Source organism: Hetaerina americana, unplaced genomic scaffold (genome assembly GCF_022747635.1).
Source record: "Hetaerina americana unplaced genomic scaffold, ioHetAmer1.1.p SCAF_36, whole genome shotgun sequence".
Classification (NCBI taxonomy): Eukaryota; Metazoa; Arthropoda; class Insecta; order Odonata; family Calopterygidae; genus Hetaerina; species Hetaerina americana.
Genome location: NW_027286941.1, coordinates 2,791,822 through 2,808,655, shown reverse-complemented (window position 1 = coordinate 2,808,655; position 16,834 = coordinate 2,791,822). Strand labels below are relative to the sequence as shown.

The 16,834-nt window shown below is 36.9% G+C and overlaps 1 protein-coding gene across 3 annotated transcripts in view; it reads right to left on the bottom strand.

The window, feature by feature from the left end:
• Positions 1-16,834, bottom strand: part of LOC139691461 (serine-rich adhesin for platelets-like) — a 155,468-nt gene that overhangs the window by 38,118 nt on the left and 100,516 nt on the right. For all 3 annotated transcript variants that reach the window (XM_071589280.1, XM_071589281.1, XM_071589282.1), the window contains exon 2: positions 7,257-7,313. In XM_071589280.1, the coding sequence (XP_071445381.1) occupies positions 7,257-7,313 (57 nt within the window). The remainder of the gene's footprint in view (positions 1-7,256; positions 7,314-16,834) is intronic.

The following is a 16,834-nucleotide window of genomic DNA, read 5'->3' as shown; positions in this document are numbered from 1 at the left end:
CATATAACTTTTCAATATATAAAATACTTTGTCAATTCTATTTTATCACATTCACGGTTCAGCAAGGAAAGCTGAATGTATTAATATCAGCGCTCAGTTATTCTGTGAACTGAATGTGGATCTTGATTTCCATTACATAAGTCATCCCCATCAAGTAATCCTGGACGCATAAAATTAATATCAGCCTCATTTGAGTAGAATTTACGTTTAATCGTATGATAGAGAGTACCACCATTATTCTATCCGCGATACGGTGTCGGAGGAAAGGTGAGAGGAGGATGATTTCCAAAATTTAGTATGTAAGCAGGTAAAAGCAGGTAAAATCACGAAGAATTGAAAAAATAAATAATGTAGGACAAACAAGGGCAAACGAAACATCGAGTCTAAATGTATCGATCCTCAAAACCTACCTCCAGCAGTTAAATTTTGAACCTTGAATGAAATACCTGTCCATCTGGGGCCCGCTTCTCTAAGCGACAAACCAGCGTCACAAAATTATTGGCATTAAATCTGATAAATTCGTTGATATTTAGTTATACTCAAATGGCTTTCACGCAAGGGATTTCGAAAGTTTTTTCGTTTACATATATTTTTAAAATACTTATAAATTGCAAAGACCTTTTGAAAAGTGGATCCCTGATCCATCCCTCGTTTACACGTGTAAATCAAGCATTCAATAGCGATAGGAAAAACAAAACCCACCCATTGTTGTTTTTTTTGTTTATACTGAATATATGCATACCAAATTAGGCTTTTCCCTGTGTCGCCAATCCATCTCTCTAAGGGGCTGAAACTTCAAAAGCGGCGCGAACGGGTGATGCCATGAATGGAACCCAATTGATCACGTTTTCTCTCGTCACATTCTTTACATTTGCTTACTCGTTCGCATTCATTCATAACACCATTCACCACGTCTTCCGCTCCTCCTCAAACCCCCGCGAATGGTATGTGGAGAGAGAGAGAGATAAGGAGAGGGGGTGGACTCTCACGCTAAATCCCCACTCCCTTTACCCCTTTGCAAACTCTCCCCACTCTCCCACCATGAGAACTCTCCGTCCACGGTGTCCCAACGGCGTAAGCAGCGGCAGTATTCCCTCTCCCCCGACCACGCCGCCCCTCCCTCCCCTCGACTCCCGGCACCACTCTCAACTGCTAGCGCCGTAATTATAATCATGAAAGCACGCGCGAGCACGCACAAACTCACACAAGCACACACACAGGCGCGTCGTTTCATGGGAGATTTTTACGTCGCCTGAATGAAATGTTTGAGAAGTGAGTGAGAGAATGAAAAATAAAAAAAAATGAACGGAGAGGGAGAGCGCTAACTGGGCCTGAGAAACAATGGGCGGCAACAATGGTCGGGGGAGTATAGTTTTCCACTGGCGTCTCCGCAAGGGCAGTCAGGGGGTAAAGTGGATGGGGGATTGAGGAGGTGGAAGAAAAAGCAGCGGGAACCCGGAAAAAGCATCTAATTATTTCTCGCGGCAAACTTTCCACAATTCCAAAGAATATTTATCTACTCTTTCCTTAAAAATTAGAGTTTTTCAAGTCTCGCGACTCCAAAGAATACGGCTGATTACTCGTGACGGACATCCAATTTTGATCCGAAGGCTCGTCTCTTCCATGACCCTGATATGGACTCAACCACGGGATTACCAGGAGGACGTGCGGTTGACTAACGAAATTTTGAGTCCAGAGCATCCGAACGGGGGAAATACATAAATACGAACCTCAATCGCTTCATCGAACCATATGCGTTGAATAAGAACTTATCATTAAATCGAAATAATGTTCGACACACGAGTATGTAATGGTTGTACAAATTAGTGGAGTCAGTAGTCATTTGATTATAGCATAACTTCATCATTAAATAAAACAACGATGGCTTCAGAGACGCGTGCAAACACGCGAATGCTTCTGTGTAATAAATTTTCCCGAGTTAGTAAGATGAAACGAAGGAAAGATCCATAATCGAAGGTGGCCGATAGAATAGAATACGTTACGAAAAATTCATATTCCGTAAGTATAACATGTACAGCAACGCAACACTGATAGGGTGATCCCACACCTAGTACGTAAAACCCAGCTAAAAGATTCGGAGCTAATTGAAAATTTATGTAAACTGCAAAATAAAAATGTTTACAAACATTTTACATGCACTGCAGTATCTAAGATTTATTTAGCAGACTGAAAATGTGATTCAAACGTCCGTTAGTGGTTAGAGAACACGCATCGAGTACATCAGCCGATCACTGAATGAATTAAATTACTGAATAAAAGAATTATTTTGATGAAGGTCATTTTTGAATCCCTGCAATTGAAATTCACGAGGAAAAATATGATATAGATATCGCATACACAAAAGTATTTTATTAATGCATGTAAACTAAATGCATGTTACTACCTGGCAAATCGGAAACTCGTAACACTTCCCTAAATAAATAAATTAACAGAGAACGCGAAGACCCTTTTTCCTTTTAAGGGGATGCCTGAAAATCCAAAACCGCCAAACACTCCTCACCTTAGCCTACTCATATGAATCCAAATATTTCCGAACTTTAAATCATTATTTTCGCTAGCTTTGAAACAAATCTTTTTGTTCTTTAAATGCTTCTTAGAATGTTATTCCCTTGACTTTTGAATATTACTCTGTTTCAAGAAAAACGGTAGCAAATGAAAATGTACTCCCCCACACATTATTGTATGAAAGTAAATATTATGAACGCCAGCATAAAAATAAATATCTACTAAATGGGATGAGTATGGGGTCTTGTATAGTTGGTAAAAAAAGGAGGCATAGGGTGAGGAGTAATGGGTGAGTCGAACAAGAAAGTGAATTGATGCGCCCGTGCATAGCAGAAAAATGTGAAATAATTTTGTGACGCTGGTTTGGTCCAGTTAAGACAATGGACGAGGGACGAACTCATTCTCTTTCCACCACTTACTGACATGATTCAATCATTCACTTGTTCTTGTTATCAAAATTAATACTTGGGTTTAACGGCATTTACTCTCAACCCCATTCTCTCTGTGGAACCGCGAAAACTCACCCGGACCTATTACTCCTTTTGACCCTCAGCCAGCAACACCGCATCATTAGCGTAAAGAGGAACGCGCACATTTGCATACAGCGCAAGTACATTTCTCTTATTCGTATAACCCTCCATCAGATATTTATCCACAAAATATTGATTTGACAACCATTTTGAAATAGCTCATAATTATTTTAGTCAATGGTTCATTTCATGCCATATACACAAGACTCCATTCGTTGTCAGACAAGCATTTTTTTACAGCGCGTGTGTGTAATTCAACAATTCCACTTTCTCGCACATCTATTCAAAGCACGCAAAGGTTTTCTTACTTTATTCAATAAAATCTTTTCTACAGAACAAGAAAATATGCAATTCAACTATCTGCACTTTGTTACTCACATTTAATGCATTCCATCAAGTATCTTCTATAATGCAACTAGAAGAAAATAAACAACCATACGTCCCCTTCCAGACAAAGATATATTCGCGGACAAAGTATCGGCGAATACAAGCAAAATAAATCAGATCAAGCTCTATCTAATAATGAAGAGAAGCCCTACATCCAAAACTGCGTATGCATTTCTGGCGATGGAGATTCCTAGTAGACTTCGAGAACTGAGAGACAGCATTACGAGCCTCGGCAAGTTACATTAGCGGATAATGATGCTCAGCGGACGCTATAATGAAGCGGATAATATCCACTCAGACGAGTCAATTGTCACTTTAATATCACAGATGGAAAGGATTAGGAAATTACTTCAGCACTAAAAGAGGAAGAGACTTAAAGTAGCGCAGGTGGAAACATTCGCTTCTTTCAGCAGTGTATATGTATTTTGGAGGAAAGCGGCATAACAGCAAGATAATAAGAAGGAAAACATCGTCAGCAAAAGAAACGCCTGCAAGGATAATGGGATGGACGACGCGGAACCTAAATAAAGGGACAAAGCAAAGATTAGTGAAGACTTTTAGACGGGGCATAGGGTTATGCTCATATGGTTACGAAGTCTTGCTTCCGAGGAAGGATTATGTGATTAAATTGGAGTTTTTGATATATGGCAAAATAAGTTGCATGGAGATGAATAAACGCGGAAAGGTGTCATTCATGGCATAGAAATTCAGGACGTTGTTGAGGAAAATTCGACGAAGAGACAACAATTGGAGGATGTACGTATTGACAGGTATTGTAATGCTGAAGACTCGTGAAAAACGAATAATGTTTTGAGCGAGGTATAAGGAAGAAGAGAGCATACTCCCGTCCCGGTAGAATTTGCCAATTAGGCACATTAGATGGACTCAAGTCAGAGCACCCCGCGCATTGTGATTGTGAGCAGTTTCATTCGTAAGAGGCTCAGCTAGGGGGAGAGATCATGTGCCCCGAGACTCCTCCTTTTATTTGCGCCCGTTCTCCGATCAATTAGTCAAAACGTAAACAGTGCTGAATAATAAAAAAATCTAGTTCTGAAATTTTGGAAAACGTGTTTATGAATGCGTCTAGCTGATTCAGGAGCATACAAAGTGTTACCAATCTGCTTTGCTTTAGGTCATTCATGGCTTCTGAAAGTGATTCAAGCACTCGTTATGGCAGCGGACAAGATTCCATCAATGAAAAAAGCAAAAATAAAATAATTTGAAACGAGGACCGTGACCATCGCTCCATTGAATTACTCTGGAATAACGATTAAAACGTTCATCATGATGCCACAATATTAACTTAAGAATTCAATCTCCATATCCTAAGTAATGTTGTAAATGTTGTTAATTGTATGTCATGGTATTTGGCTTAATACTATTTAGCTGTGACTGTAATATCTTCAAAGAAACTGACGAAAAATAGATCGTTCTAAAGTCATATAATTGTACTGATTTCCCTCGTGCTAAAACACGCTCATATACCCCTTTTTTTGTATTTTAACTAACACACAAGTATGGTAGTTTAATAAGCGAGTAGTTTTTCAACGGTCTTACGCGCTGATCTTGGTGTGGAGTCTATAAGAATTTAAGATTGATTGATAGGTCATCATGAAGCTTCGTCGAAATATTCTACTGCTAAAAAAAGCAACTGTTCACTTGGAGGTTTATCTGATTTTTGGTGCGTTAAATTCTCGTGAAATTCGGGGTAATGGGGAGGTTTGCCGCTTTACATTTGCCGAATTGGATTCCCAAGAAAGTTTCAGTAACCGAAGAATCGTGCCCCACGGAATTGCGCTGCTGGGAACTCGAGGAAGTATAATTCAGATTTAAACCAAGAACCTTTCGTCCGTTGCCACTGGGCTACTTGCGTAATTATTATCAATGGCGGCGACATTCGTGGTGCTATTACGTAATAGCATCGTTATATTATGACATGCAGGAGTGTAACTACTAAACATTTATCATGGTGGTGCACGGGTAAGTGTATTTAAAATTTTATACCCGGAGTTAGAAGGCCAGTAAAAATAATGAGCGACGGAAAGAAAACCAGAGTTGTGGGTAGCCTTAAAATGTTTAGATAATACCATTATTGTTTTAAGGTATAATTTGAGCGAGGTCAATTAATGCAATATGAGTTTTTTACCCTTGGTAGAATTTCCGACCTTAACAAGTACCTTGGGAGTCTCATAAATGTACCCTTGAAAACCTCTCTGCGGCGTGTCACGGTCTGCTCGCCTCTTGCTTGAATTGCAATGCTGAAGGGCATTTCTGATATCTATCTAGCTATTATTTGTAAACCTGGAAAAATCAAAGTTCTCGGATAAATTGTGACCGCAGGTTGCCTATCGAAGGCAATAATTGTAACATTATTTGGGGAAGTCATGTTAGATTAATATTACGAACCGATTAATATTAGATTAATAAAACGATCCGATTTAAAGAATCCGGAAATAAAAGAGGATAAGATTAACGGAAACTCGCGCATTTTTATTTTAAACAGGCTGAAAGTTTCTTGCCCATTTTATTTTTGGGATAGAATATTAATCAAGAATGAAGAAGACATTAAACTAATGCATTTTTTTCTCGATATAGCATCGAAATTGTGCTGTTCTCCCTTGTTGCATATTTGCATGTAAGCGAGAGATAAATAATAATAATAATTTTCATTTCCCCAATCGACAAGTACAAAGTATGGTACAGAATATCATACAATTATGTAGTCGTATAGGGTACGTCAAGAAGTACAGTAACTGGATTACTAGCCAGAGAAAAGAAAAATAAAATAAAATTACACCTAAACACATAGTTAAGGATTTCCACAATATAAAATTCAGAATTACCCAGAATTGAAGTAGTCGTTCACACTGTAAAAACATTTTTCATTTAAGAACAAAAATAACTTATTTTTAAAAATAGAGAGTGATTTCCCATTTTTTAAACTAATGGGAAGCCTGTTGAATACTTTGATGCACAGAGAACGAGGTCCCTTGGACATCATTTCCATGCTAGCAGTCACTACACACAGATGATTTCTTGTCCTAGTCCCATAGGCGTGTGTGCCATTATTTGATGGGAATAAGTATATGCATGTTCTTTTTTACAAAAATTATCGAATTATAAATAAAAATACTAGGGACTGTTAAGATGCCAAGGCTTTGAAAGAGAGGTCTGCAGTGGGCTCTATAGGGTTTATTGCACATTCATGCATGTATGCATTATAAATGCATTCATGGTTCTAGATTGAAGTATCTGGTAGCATAACTTTGCGTGGAAGTAAAGTGCTTAACGTCTACTCGTACTTTGAGCTTAAACACTCAATGCTTGTTCAAAATACAATTCAATTTCCAGACGATAATTAGTTAATACTCCAGTCTTAAAACGTACCAGAAATCTATTTGATCTCCATGATTATGAGCTCATTCCGATTTCAGTTGGGAAAAATTCTGTGCACTAAGTATTCACACCCTAAAGCGACATTATCGTGCTCCTATATCAATTGTAAGTTAGATTGGAGAAGTTCCATCTTTGAAAGAAATCTCGCATTGTCACGCCAAAGAATATAGACTCAGAATTGGAATATATATATATATATATATATATATATATATATATATATATATATATATATATATGTGTGTGTGTGTGTGGGAATTGTCGTCTGACGCATTCACTTTCACAAAGTATCTCAACACACAGCAAAAGACAATAAAAATAGATTTCAACCAGAGCGGATAGTGCCATCAAAAAGTCCAAGAACCTAAGTAGGCGTAAGGTATGCCCAGCTTTGAATATGGATTATTTTATACATACCTAAAAAAAGAATAAATATCCTTGACTCCATCGTGTCCTCATCTGCTTCGCAGGTCCCTAAAATAAATAGAAAAGAGATTTTTAGCTAAAGGAGTAGAATTACAATCCCTAATAATCATGGATTAGTGGTATATAATTAGCATAATAGCGATTGATAAAAAGAGTTCAGAAGAAGTACTTTAGCCAGTGTGCGAATGAATGACAATCTAATCATATTCTAATGAATAGAGGCAAGCAGTTAAGTTTTATTTATTTTATTTTATTTTTATTTATTTATCGACTTAATTGGGCGAGGTTGAGGTTAATAGCCCCTTCTTTCACCTAACCCTACATCACAGACATTACATTGAAGACAATCACATACAACCAAGCCCTAGATGGAGGGATCCACCTAGGTGGGAATCAAACCCACGACCTCTGGGTTGGTAGGCAAGGACGTTACCCCGCCGCCACCGAGGCCGGCTAAAATTTTTAGAACATATGAGACAGAGACCCATATATTGGCCTATACCATGTAATCATGTATGCGTTTTAGAGAAATACATGCCACTTACATTTATTTCCCACCACCATATCGGAGATAAAGAGACTACCATAATGACAGTTTACACAATTAAAGACCACTTTATAAATCAAAACTCTTGGTTGTTACCCCAAAAATGTGTATAAGAAGACAATTTTGACATATGTCTGCCAATAGTTTTTCGAACACTTAATAAGTAACCTTTGCTTAAAAATGGAAATATTGAAGGCACGCCTTCCATACTCATAGCGTACGTAATTGTTGCAGGCATATAATTAATGAACTAACATGACTTATTCGTACACAAATAGCGCATGTCCATATCTCTTCTCTAAATTACTCTATTCGATAAGCTAATTAATATCCAGGCAAAGGAATACCATTCAGACCACATGAAAAAGGAAAAATAACAACACAAATTTAAAACAGTTACACATGTGATATTTCCTTTTCTCTACAAAAATGTTTTTTTAGATATCCAAAAAGACCCAATATTAAAATATCTTCTTCTGAGGAAAATATCCTGGGCTCTAATTTTTTAATGCAAATGAATATCATCTTTTAAAAATCAACTCGCAGAAGTTTCATATTTGAACGCGGTGTCAATTTTAAAATTTACATAATAATTAGAACAAACATTTATATTATAATTTTTGAATGAGTGATGGAGCTATTCGGCAGAACTCGAAATTATATTCGAATCTCTCCCAGTTGTTTCGGCTTGAGTGGGACGTTACGGCGCAATATTTTATCGACTTGCATTTCGATATCTATAACCACGTGTGCCCAAATGTGCACATTTGTCACCACGAAAGAAATATCATGGGAGCAATGAGGTTGATATATGAACGATATGAACAGAGTTTTTCTCAGCAAACTGCTTGCGTGAAGAGTTCTCGGGTTTCCAACCGGGTTAAGACCTAAGAGGGACGCCCGAAACCTCAACAATTTACACCCTAGAATTAATGCTTAGGATAATTATTTATATCAATAAGTCTAAATGTTTCAAAAGTAAAATATGAGAGAATTTACAGTTGTAAATTGGTTAATAATTTCCATACCAATGTACGGCATTATACTGATTATATTTCCCAATGGCAATTCCTTTAAATTCACAGAATTTCATGAAAAGTACATAACAAATCTTTGGTAAATTTTTCTGGAAAACAATGCATTAATCTGAAATTCTTAAAGTTAGCCATTTTACAAGAACTTCTATTGCAAATAAAAATCCAAACACAATGAAATCGATAACTCTGCCTCAATGGCTCTATTCTACGAAATTTGTTTTTTCGTTCGAAAACCGTAGTTACTCGTTTTAATCATTTATTCTAATCCCATTCTAATGGTTTTCCACCAGTGGAGGAAGGCAAAAACTGTTTGTATTCGTCTTCTTACCCGAAGTAATACTTCGATGAATTATTGCTGAGTATACTTATGGATGATTGATTCGTGCTATTATTGAGTGATCTCTAACAAGAAAAGTAAAAGGGGAAATTGGATAGGAGGGAAAGTACTTGGTTAAATAATCAATGGAGCAGCCTTCTTGGGACCTGAGATACTTTCACTAGAATCCGTTTAATTAGAAAACAGCATGCAAAAAGCATTTATTTCAATTAATAAGAGGGCGAGGGTAGACCAGAGGTAGCGTGTATGCCTGTGGAGTTCAAAGTCGCCGGTTCGATTCCCGTGACCGGTGGAAATATTTTAGCTTAGAAAAAATATTAAATGATTTTTCGGAACGAGAGAACCACACATTAACAGGAAAAACACAATAATTGTCCTTCGGAACGAGATGACGAGAAAAATGGACTCCTACTAAAAAGCTCCCCTGAACCCATGGTAAAATGCAGCAGTTTCACTGTAATGTACTGGTGGCGCAGACCGAGTGGGTCGGCGCAGCGAGAGTCAAGTTCACGGTATCGGCCTTAGTACTGCAATTTGGCAGGTAACGGGAAACTACCACATTATTTTACCTAGAATATGCAGCCTTGCCTTGCATTCTAATAAAAGTAGAATGTAGTAGTTGCAGTACCAATCCTAGGATTGTAATACTGATGATGACTCAATTAATACGTACTCATTTAAATACGGTGTTCTGGAATTTTTTTCAGGATGAACATTTGTGGATTTTGAATATCATTTTAATTCATAACAAAATGCTAAAAAGCGTAGCTTTTCTTTACAAATTCCTATATGAAAATGTTTTCACTCGCTATACAGGTATACTCCTGTATATGTTATACATACGTTTTACGCCTGTGCTAAGAACAAAATATCAACAATTTCATTTCATCTTGCTCCAGGGGATTGAATGTCAAGCAAACGTTTCCTTTTCTCATAAACATTCACAGTGAATCCGATTGTTCCTCTACGTGGATGCTAATAAATACGTTCACTGTGAACAAACAAGAAAATTTCAGTTACTCATCGAAATATCTGACCTCGTAAGTAACTTAGAATAGTCATTCTGCTAGCTTTGAGCACTGTTCCCTCAATGCACAGATTACAATCGTAACTTGAGAAGTAATGTTCACATAGTCAAATATACGTAATTCCTCCAAAATCCCAATGAAAGCGTAGTAACACACACCTTAAGCTTCCGCTGAGGTTGATATGATTTAAACGTCCAGTGAAATCATAAACTGTTCTCATTAAAAAAAGGGATATTTTGGTAACGTTCTGTCATGATAAATGATTGCTTATGTTTATTAACATTGACATATAAAAGTGGACTAATGAAAAACTTCTTGACCGTCGGAGGAAATTGTTTCTCTACCAACCATTTTCACACGCTTGACTCTCGAATAAATAAAGAAGACGCCCGGAAAAAATACCCTCAACATGCCCCTGTTTTATAACAGGTCGAATTCTTTATTATGAAGTAACAAATAGGATTCATTCACTGAAAGATGCCAATTGTATAAAATAAACACACTCCCAGGGTTTGTAAATAAGTTACAAGTTTGAAACTACTTTATGTCTAAGAATTCATCTGATCCAGGTTTCTCCAAAGCCAAGGGTGAATTTAAGAGCTGTTTTTCTCGAATACATTTCGTGCAGATTGATCTCCTAGCAGAATAATTAAGCAACTGCTACGCAATCATTTTTAACGAAGAGAATCTCGTGAAAGTGAAAGCACTTCACTGAGTAAAAGTACCATAAATCATCCTGGGAAAGAACAAAAGGAGGAAGATTGATCTCCCTAGGTTCTAAGACTTCAAAGACATCATCCCATGGCTAAAAAAATCGCCAACAAAGGTGGTTAGGGTGAGAAATGGTGAGGCGGGGGAGGAAGAGAGATCAGAACCTATTTCGAAAATAATGGACCAGTATCGATCCTCGTGACCGTATCCATACGTCATCACCGCGAGCTTTACCAAACACGGTCGTCCAATTGACTTCCAGGTCATCACCATCCTTTTGTTCACCAATTTTCTAATGGCGTCGGGAAACCATGGGAGAGAAGTGAGAACGTCTCCTTGAATGAACGCGGCGAGCAACGGTTCTTTTCGAGTTCCTATTCAGATCGGCCTGGGCGTCCGAATCGCCCACTCTCGGGAAGGGAGGCAAATGAGCGAGAAGGAAGCGATTTAGACGAGATTTTTCCGCGGATATGACGGGAAAATAGGAAGAAAGCGAAAGCAGTAACTCATTGGATGATCTGAACGAGTGGGAACAAGGATGTGACCACCGTGGTTTTCAAATGAGATCATGCATCAATTCCATAGTGCAATGCGGAGCAGCAATGCAAAACTGGAAAATGCATTCAGTTTTGTGCTATAAATTACGCCAATACTCTCAAATTGATCGGACCTTAAATATCAGGAGGCTATGGAATACGAAAGGGTTTCTTTCAAGCTTAAAATAGCTTCCAGGTTCTCTATATTTGAAACCATTCGATGCTATCTATGTACGTATTCATAATTTTTGTAGAGATGAATTTAGCTTTGGTGAAAAATGAATAGTTTTTGCCTCGTAATGGATTTTAGCCTTCAGCATCACTTATCATTTTTATAAAGTTGAAAGAGCTATTTAATTTCACTTTCTGTTCACCACTAGTGTTTTTCTTCCCAGTTCCAGTTAAACCTGCAAGTGACCCTTTTCAACACTGCTTGAAACTAACTGATAACACTGAAATACCTGTTTTTTCTAACGATGAAAATATTTAACTGCAAGTTTATTTCCAAAAAGTTACATTATGGTAAATTTCAATTTAGGTTACAATGATTTCGGACCATCGAAAGACATTTGGATGTCAAAATGTTCTTATTTTCCGATTGCAAAAAATATTTCCGGGCAGCTGACCTAACATTTGTATTAAGCTCACAAATATGCATCAATCATTAGGATCGCGCATACTAAAATATATTTTTTCCATTCGCAGTTAGATCGGCATTGTATAACAAAAAATAAATCACGTTAATCTTAAAAAGTCAATTTTGATTTTTCAGAAACATGAGGAGAAATAATTCCAGGTTATGATTAATTGTGCACGCCATTTTTATCATTTCACCAAATGCCAAACAGTAAAAATACATACATGTTAATAAAATTAGGACACAAATTAAAATGGTAAAATAGTTCCAATGCAGAAAATGCAATGTCTAAGATTTATGTAGTACGATCCACAGTATTGCTAGAAGTTATTTTTCGCTAATTTTGCTGAAATTATGCCAAAGCAATGACTTAAACGTGATCTGAAAGAGTTTCATAACAACCAAAGCGTTGATTATTTATTTTTTTGTTTATTGATCAAATATCATTCCCAAGAAAATGAGATGCTAACACATCTCATATTTTTGGGAATCTTCAGGTTCTTTTCATATTACCAATATATTTTCACTCGAGAAAAATTATCTAATTAGTATCGTATTCCAATTTCCGATTTTCCCGATCAGCATGCGGTTGTTCTCTCATTTTTTCACTCAAAAACTTCAGACCTATAAAGTAATCGAAATGATGGGTACACCAAGCTAATACGTTTCGCTGAATACTTGCATTGTGCAGCACATTAATTTTTAAATCAGGAGCTTGATGCTTAAATATCGTCATTGTAAAACCGTAAAAACGTTCGTAACCTCCTTGATTTAATCTCCTTTTCCTCTCCGTACTTGTATTGATATAGCCAGTATTAGGTACAGCAATTTCTTTCCAGCACTTGATAAAGCGATTGTCTATTGTTAGTTATGCACCAAATAGTCACTAAACTAGGAAAAACCATTATATGTGACGAATATGATATGCGACTCAGGAATTGTTAATGAGAAAGTATTTGGAATTGCCAATGGAAATCCCTGATTCGCATATCATATTCCAGAATTTTTCTAAATTAAGGACCCTTTCCCAATTTTTAACTGAGTTTTCGAAATTAATTTAGTTTCTGATATTTTCCAACTTTATTGAAGTTCTCATCGCCCTGATTATGCACAATCGAATACTCTGGAGTTTCAAAGATGAGATTATTAATGGAAACTCGTATTGCGACCAACATTGTCCCTAGTATTGGCTAATATACCTAGGATTACCTAGATATGATGGGCATGTATGTGGAAAACAAAATTTCATGCAGGGATTGATTTGAGAGCTTGTACACTAAATTTCCGAAATATTCTACAAAATAAGTATGGAAAATCAATTTACGCCCGCTTAAAAAGGATATACTGTATCACTTCATAAATTATCCACAAAATCATATATTGATCGGAAGCGAAATGTACAGAATAATATTTAATATCCTTATGCTTTTTCATTGATAACCAAGGGTAACATTCAATATTTACGCTGCCAATTCAGTATCTTGAATATAAGTATCCACCGAATGGTAAAGCCCTAATATATACTTACACGAAAAGCAAATATGATCGTATAAGCATAGATAAGGCAAGCCAATAAATTTAATCTATTGGCTTCTCTAATCTGCATAGTGTTCTGCATTTACTTTTGCCAATACGCACGCGTTTTTCTCTAGAAAGAAGAGTTCGCGTAATAGTGCAAATGACTATCGCTCGCGTTCACACATTTTCACATTCAAATACCCGAGGGCATCAACATATGAAATCGCAACAAATTACAGGTCTGTAAGGACTATCTTTCGTAATTTATGCCACACATTCGGACGGACCAGTTGCTTTTATTTCTGCGGATCCATTGTGCGCGCCGACCGTCAAGAAAAACACCGTTAGTCTAAGGGACGACGATATCCTAATTTGAATCCCACGAATCACAAAGTCGTTCCAGCCAAGGAACTTTCTCCGAAATTTTTGCTTGTCTCCACGAATATCAGCTGTCATCGTAATTTTCATCACTAGATAAAGAATAGAATGGGAAGAACAGATTCAAGGCTCTACTTTCTTGGTGTGAGGTTTCCTTGGATAGCCCTTTGAGAACGGATTAATACCTGTTAGAAAATGGGAATTATTTACAGTTCCTCATCATCAATGAATGGTTTATTTATTCATTAATTTCCTTTAGGAAACAAAAAAGACATTCTTTGCAATTACTTTAGTAATATCGCAGAGCAGATACTCTACGATAGCATCAACGTGGAGTTATATTTTTCGTGTATAAACCTTGACAAATTCTGGCAGAATTAATACGTATATAGCTGATACTCTCTATTAACTGATACGTGATTTCATAATATTTTTTAAGAAAAAAGTTTCATGTGATAAAATATAAAATATTGGTGACCTCTTATGTACTCAAAATGGTAATCTGAAGGAAAATTCAGAGAGAAATAGATGTTACAGTATATAATTAGGATTTCAACAATTTTCTAATGTCAATTCCCAGCCCATTCCATTTTCTAATGTATCCCTGGCAAGCGCATGGGAAATTTCCCGGATGATGTAATAAAATTCGTTGCATTTAAGTTTGAGAGTTCAATAAAATAATCACTTTAAACGGGACACTGTATGCGTTTATTTATTATTTGCAACGCTTAACTGCTAACTTCCGGAATATACGGGAATCAAAAGAGATTGGATTCAATTATTTACCACGCAATCCTGAAACTTTAGGGCTATATGTATATTGTGCATTCCCAGACGATTGAACCGAGTGAAACTGGGTCCGTTTTATGTTTTTCAATTGAGTTATGAAATTGGGCAAGACAAAACTGTACGTTTCCTAGACAAAGAAGTGATTCGCACTGAAAATAGCTTCAGAAGAAAGTAATCCGTCGACGTTTGTGCAAATCGTGTCGCAATGAGCACGAAATTGAAAATCCCTGTCATTCCCATAAATCAAATCACGAGTGCACAACACCTTACTCACGTCCACTAAGTGATTCGTGAAAATCGCGGGGGAGGAATTCCAGGAAACGATTACCTGGAACTTCAATACCGCTAACGACTTCTGGGAAGTTGGGTCACTTCGTGGGTGGTGCTCATATTCAACTGGGCGGCGGAGAATGCAGGAGATGTGGGGGAGGCGGAAATCACTTAAAAGAGTTCAGGACCGAGGTTGAAACTTCGGGGCCTGAGCTGGAGCATCACTCACATAGCAAATTTCACTTGCACGACTGTCATGCACGAAGGACGTTGCCAAATACCTATGTTTTATGAAGTCGCAGGTTAAGAAAATTCCGATTGTCATATCATACGACCGTCGAAAATCAAAAGAAGACAAAAATATATTTGTAGTAATAATGAAAACGGTTGCAAAGTGTCAAAGTGTCGAAAAGAGGCATCGATCATCAGCAATGAGATGAGGTGCATTTTAATTTATGACTGTTATTTCAAGCGCAAATGCTTTTTAAGACAGTCTACTTTAGAGGGTTGGTCTGTTGTAAGAAATTAAGATTTTATGCTGCTGCCAAACCACAAGGGTAATTAGTTGACCACAGCGTCTATAAGGCCTTACTTGGCCTTATATTGGCCTTACTTCTATCTGTATTTCAAATTTTAGAATAGCTCAATACGTTTCATGGGCCTTCTTCCATGGCCCTTTCAAGCCGAAAGATATTTAACTACTCAGGTAAATTAAACAAATTTAAAACCTAAATTCTTCCAAATGGCATAGTATATGCGGTTCAATTACTATGATTGGTGACGCCAATTCTTGTTAACTAAAAAGATATAATAAACACAAACTAAAAAGATATTTCAGCTGATTTCATCCAAAATCTCTTGTTTATAATTAGAAAAAATATTGTTATTTGCTATCTCCTTCTTCCCTTTTATTTTTTATTCTCTGATATAGCACACAAAAGTATAGCCCGACCTATATAGAAACATAAACGAACAATTTCCTCTGTGGTGAGCGTGGCCATTATGCATGAGCATTACGATACGATGTCCTCTTCCTTTTCATTTGCTCAGATATTATGGCTATGATTAAATTGGTGAACTTCTCTATGCATTTCCTTCGTCATTAAAATGCAATATCAAATTAAACGTAAATCAAGGAAATCTAACGTACGCCGTTTTCCCTACCATGCATTATTCAGGTAACTTCACATTTACTGAACTAGACGCTGATTTGAGAAATATTTTTGGGAAACATTGTTAAAGATCATCCAAGCATGCAGAAAAATGGGGATTGAGTTCATACATATTCAGTGATTTACATTTCACAACATAAAAAACCACACACCATAAAAATTCGGGTAATAATGGAGCTCATGGTCAAATGACTTCCAATTATGGCCTCATTCAAATTCAATGAAGTATGGGTTACCCTGTGCTTCGAATTGATGAGACGTTTATTATAAATTTCACGATGTTTACATTCTTCATATACTAAATCAAATAAAGTAATTTTATTTCCTCGGTAATTTCTAATCATGTCTTTTGAAGGAGTAGATGGGTTATATATATAACGTTGATATTCCATCAGCAAGTAGGAGCAAATCGAGATTAATTTCGTGGCTTTCCCAAAAGTATGAGTCAATGGGTAATTTAAGAAATAAGGGAAATACATGAGACCTCATGGTATCAAGCGGACGCTGAATTTGTAGTCATTCCGTTGCATACGAGGAAGATGATAAGTAGCGGTGATGATAACGGACCTGCATAAACCTTTCACCTCTCTCCAATTGCGGGGATAACTC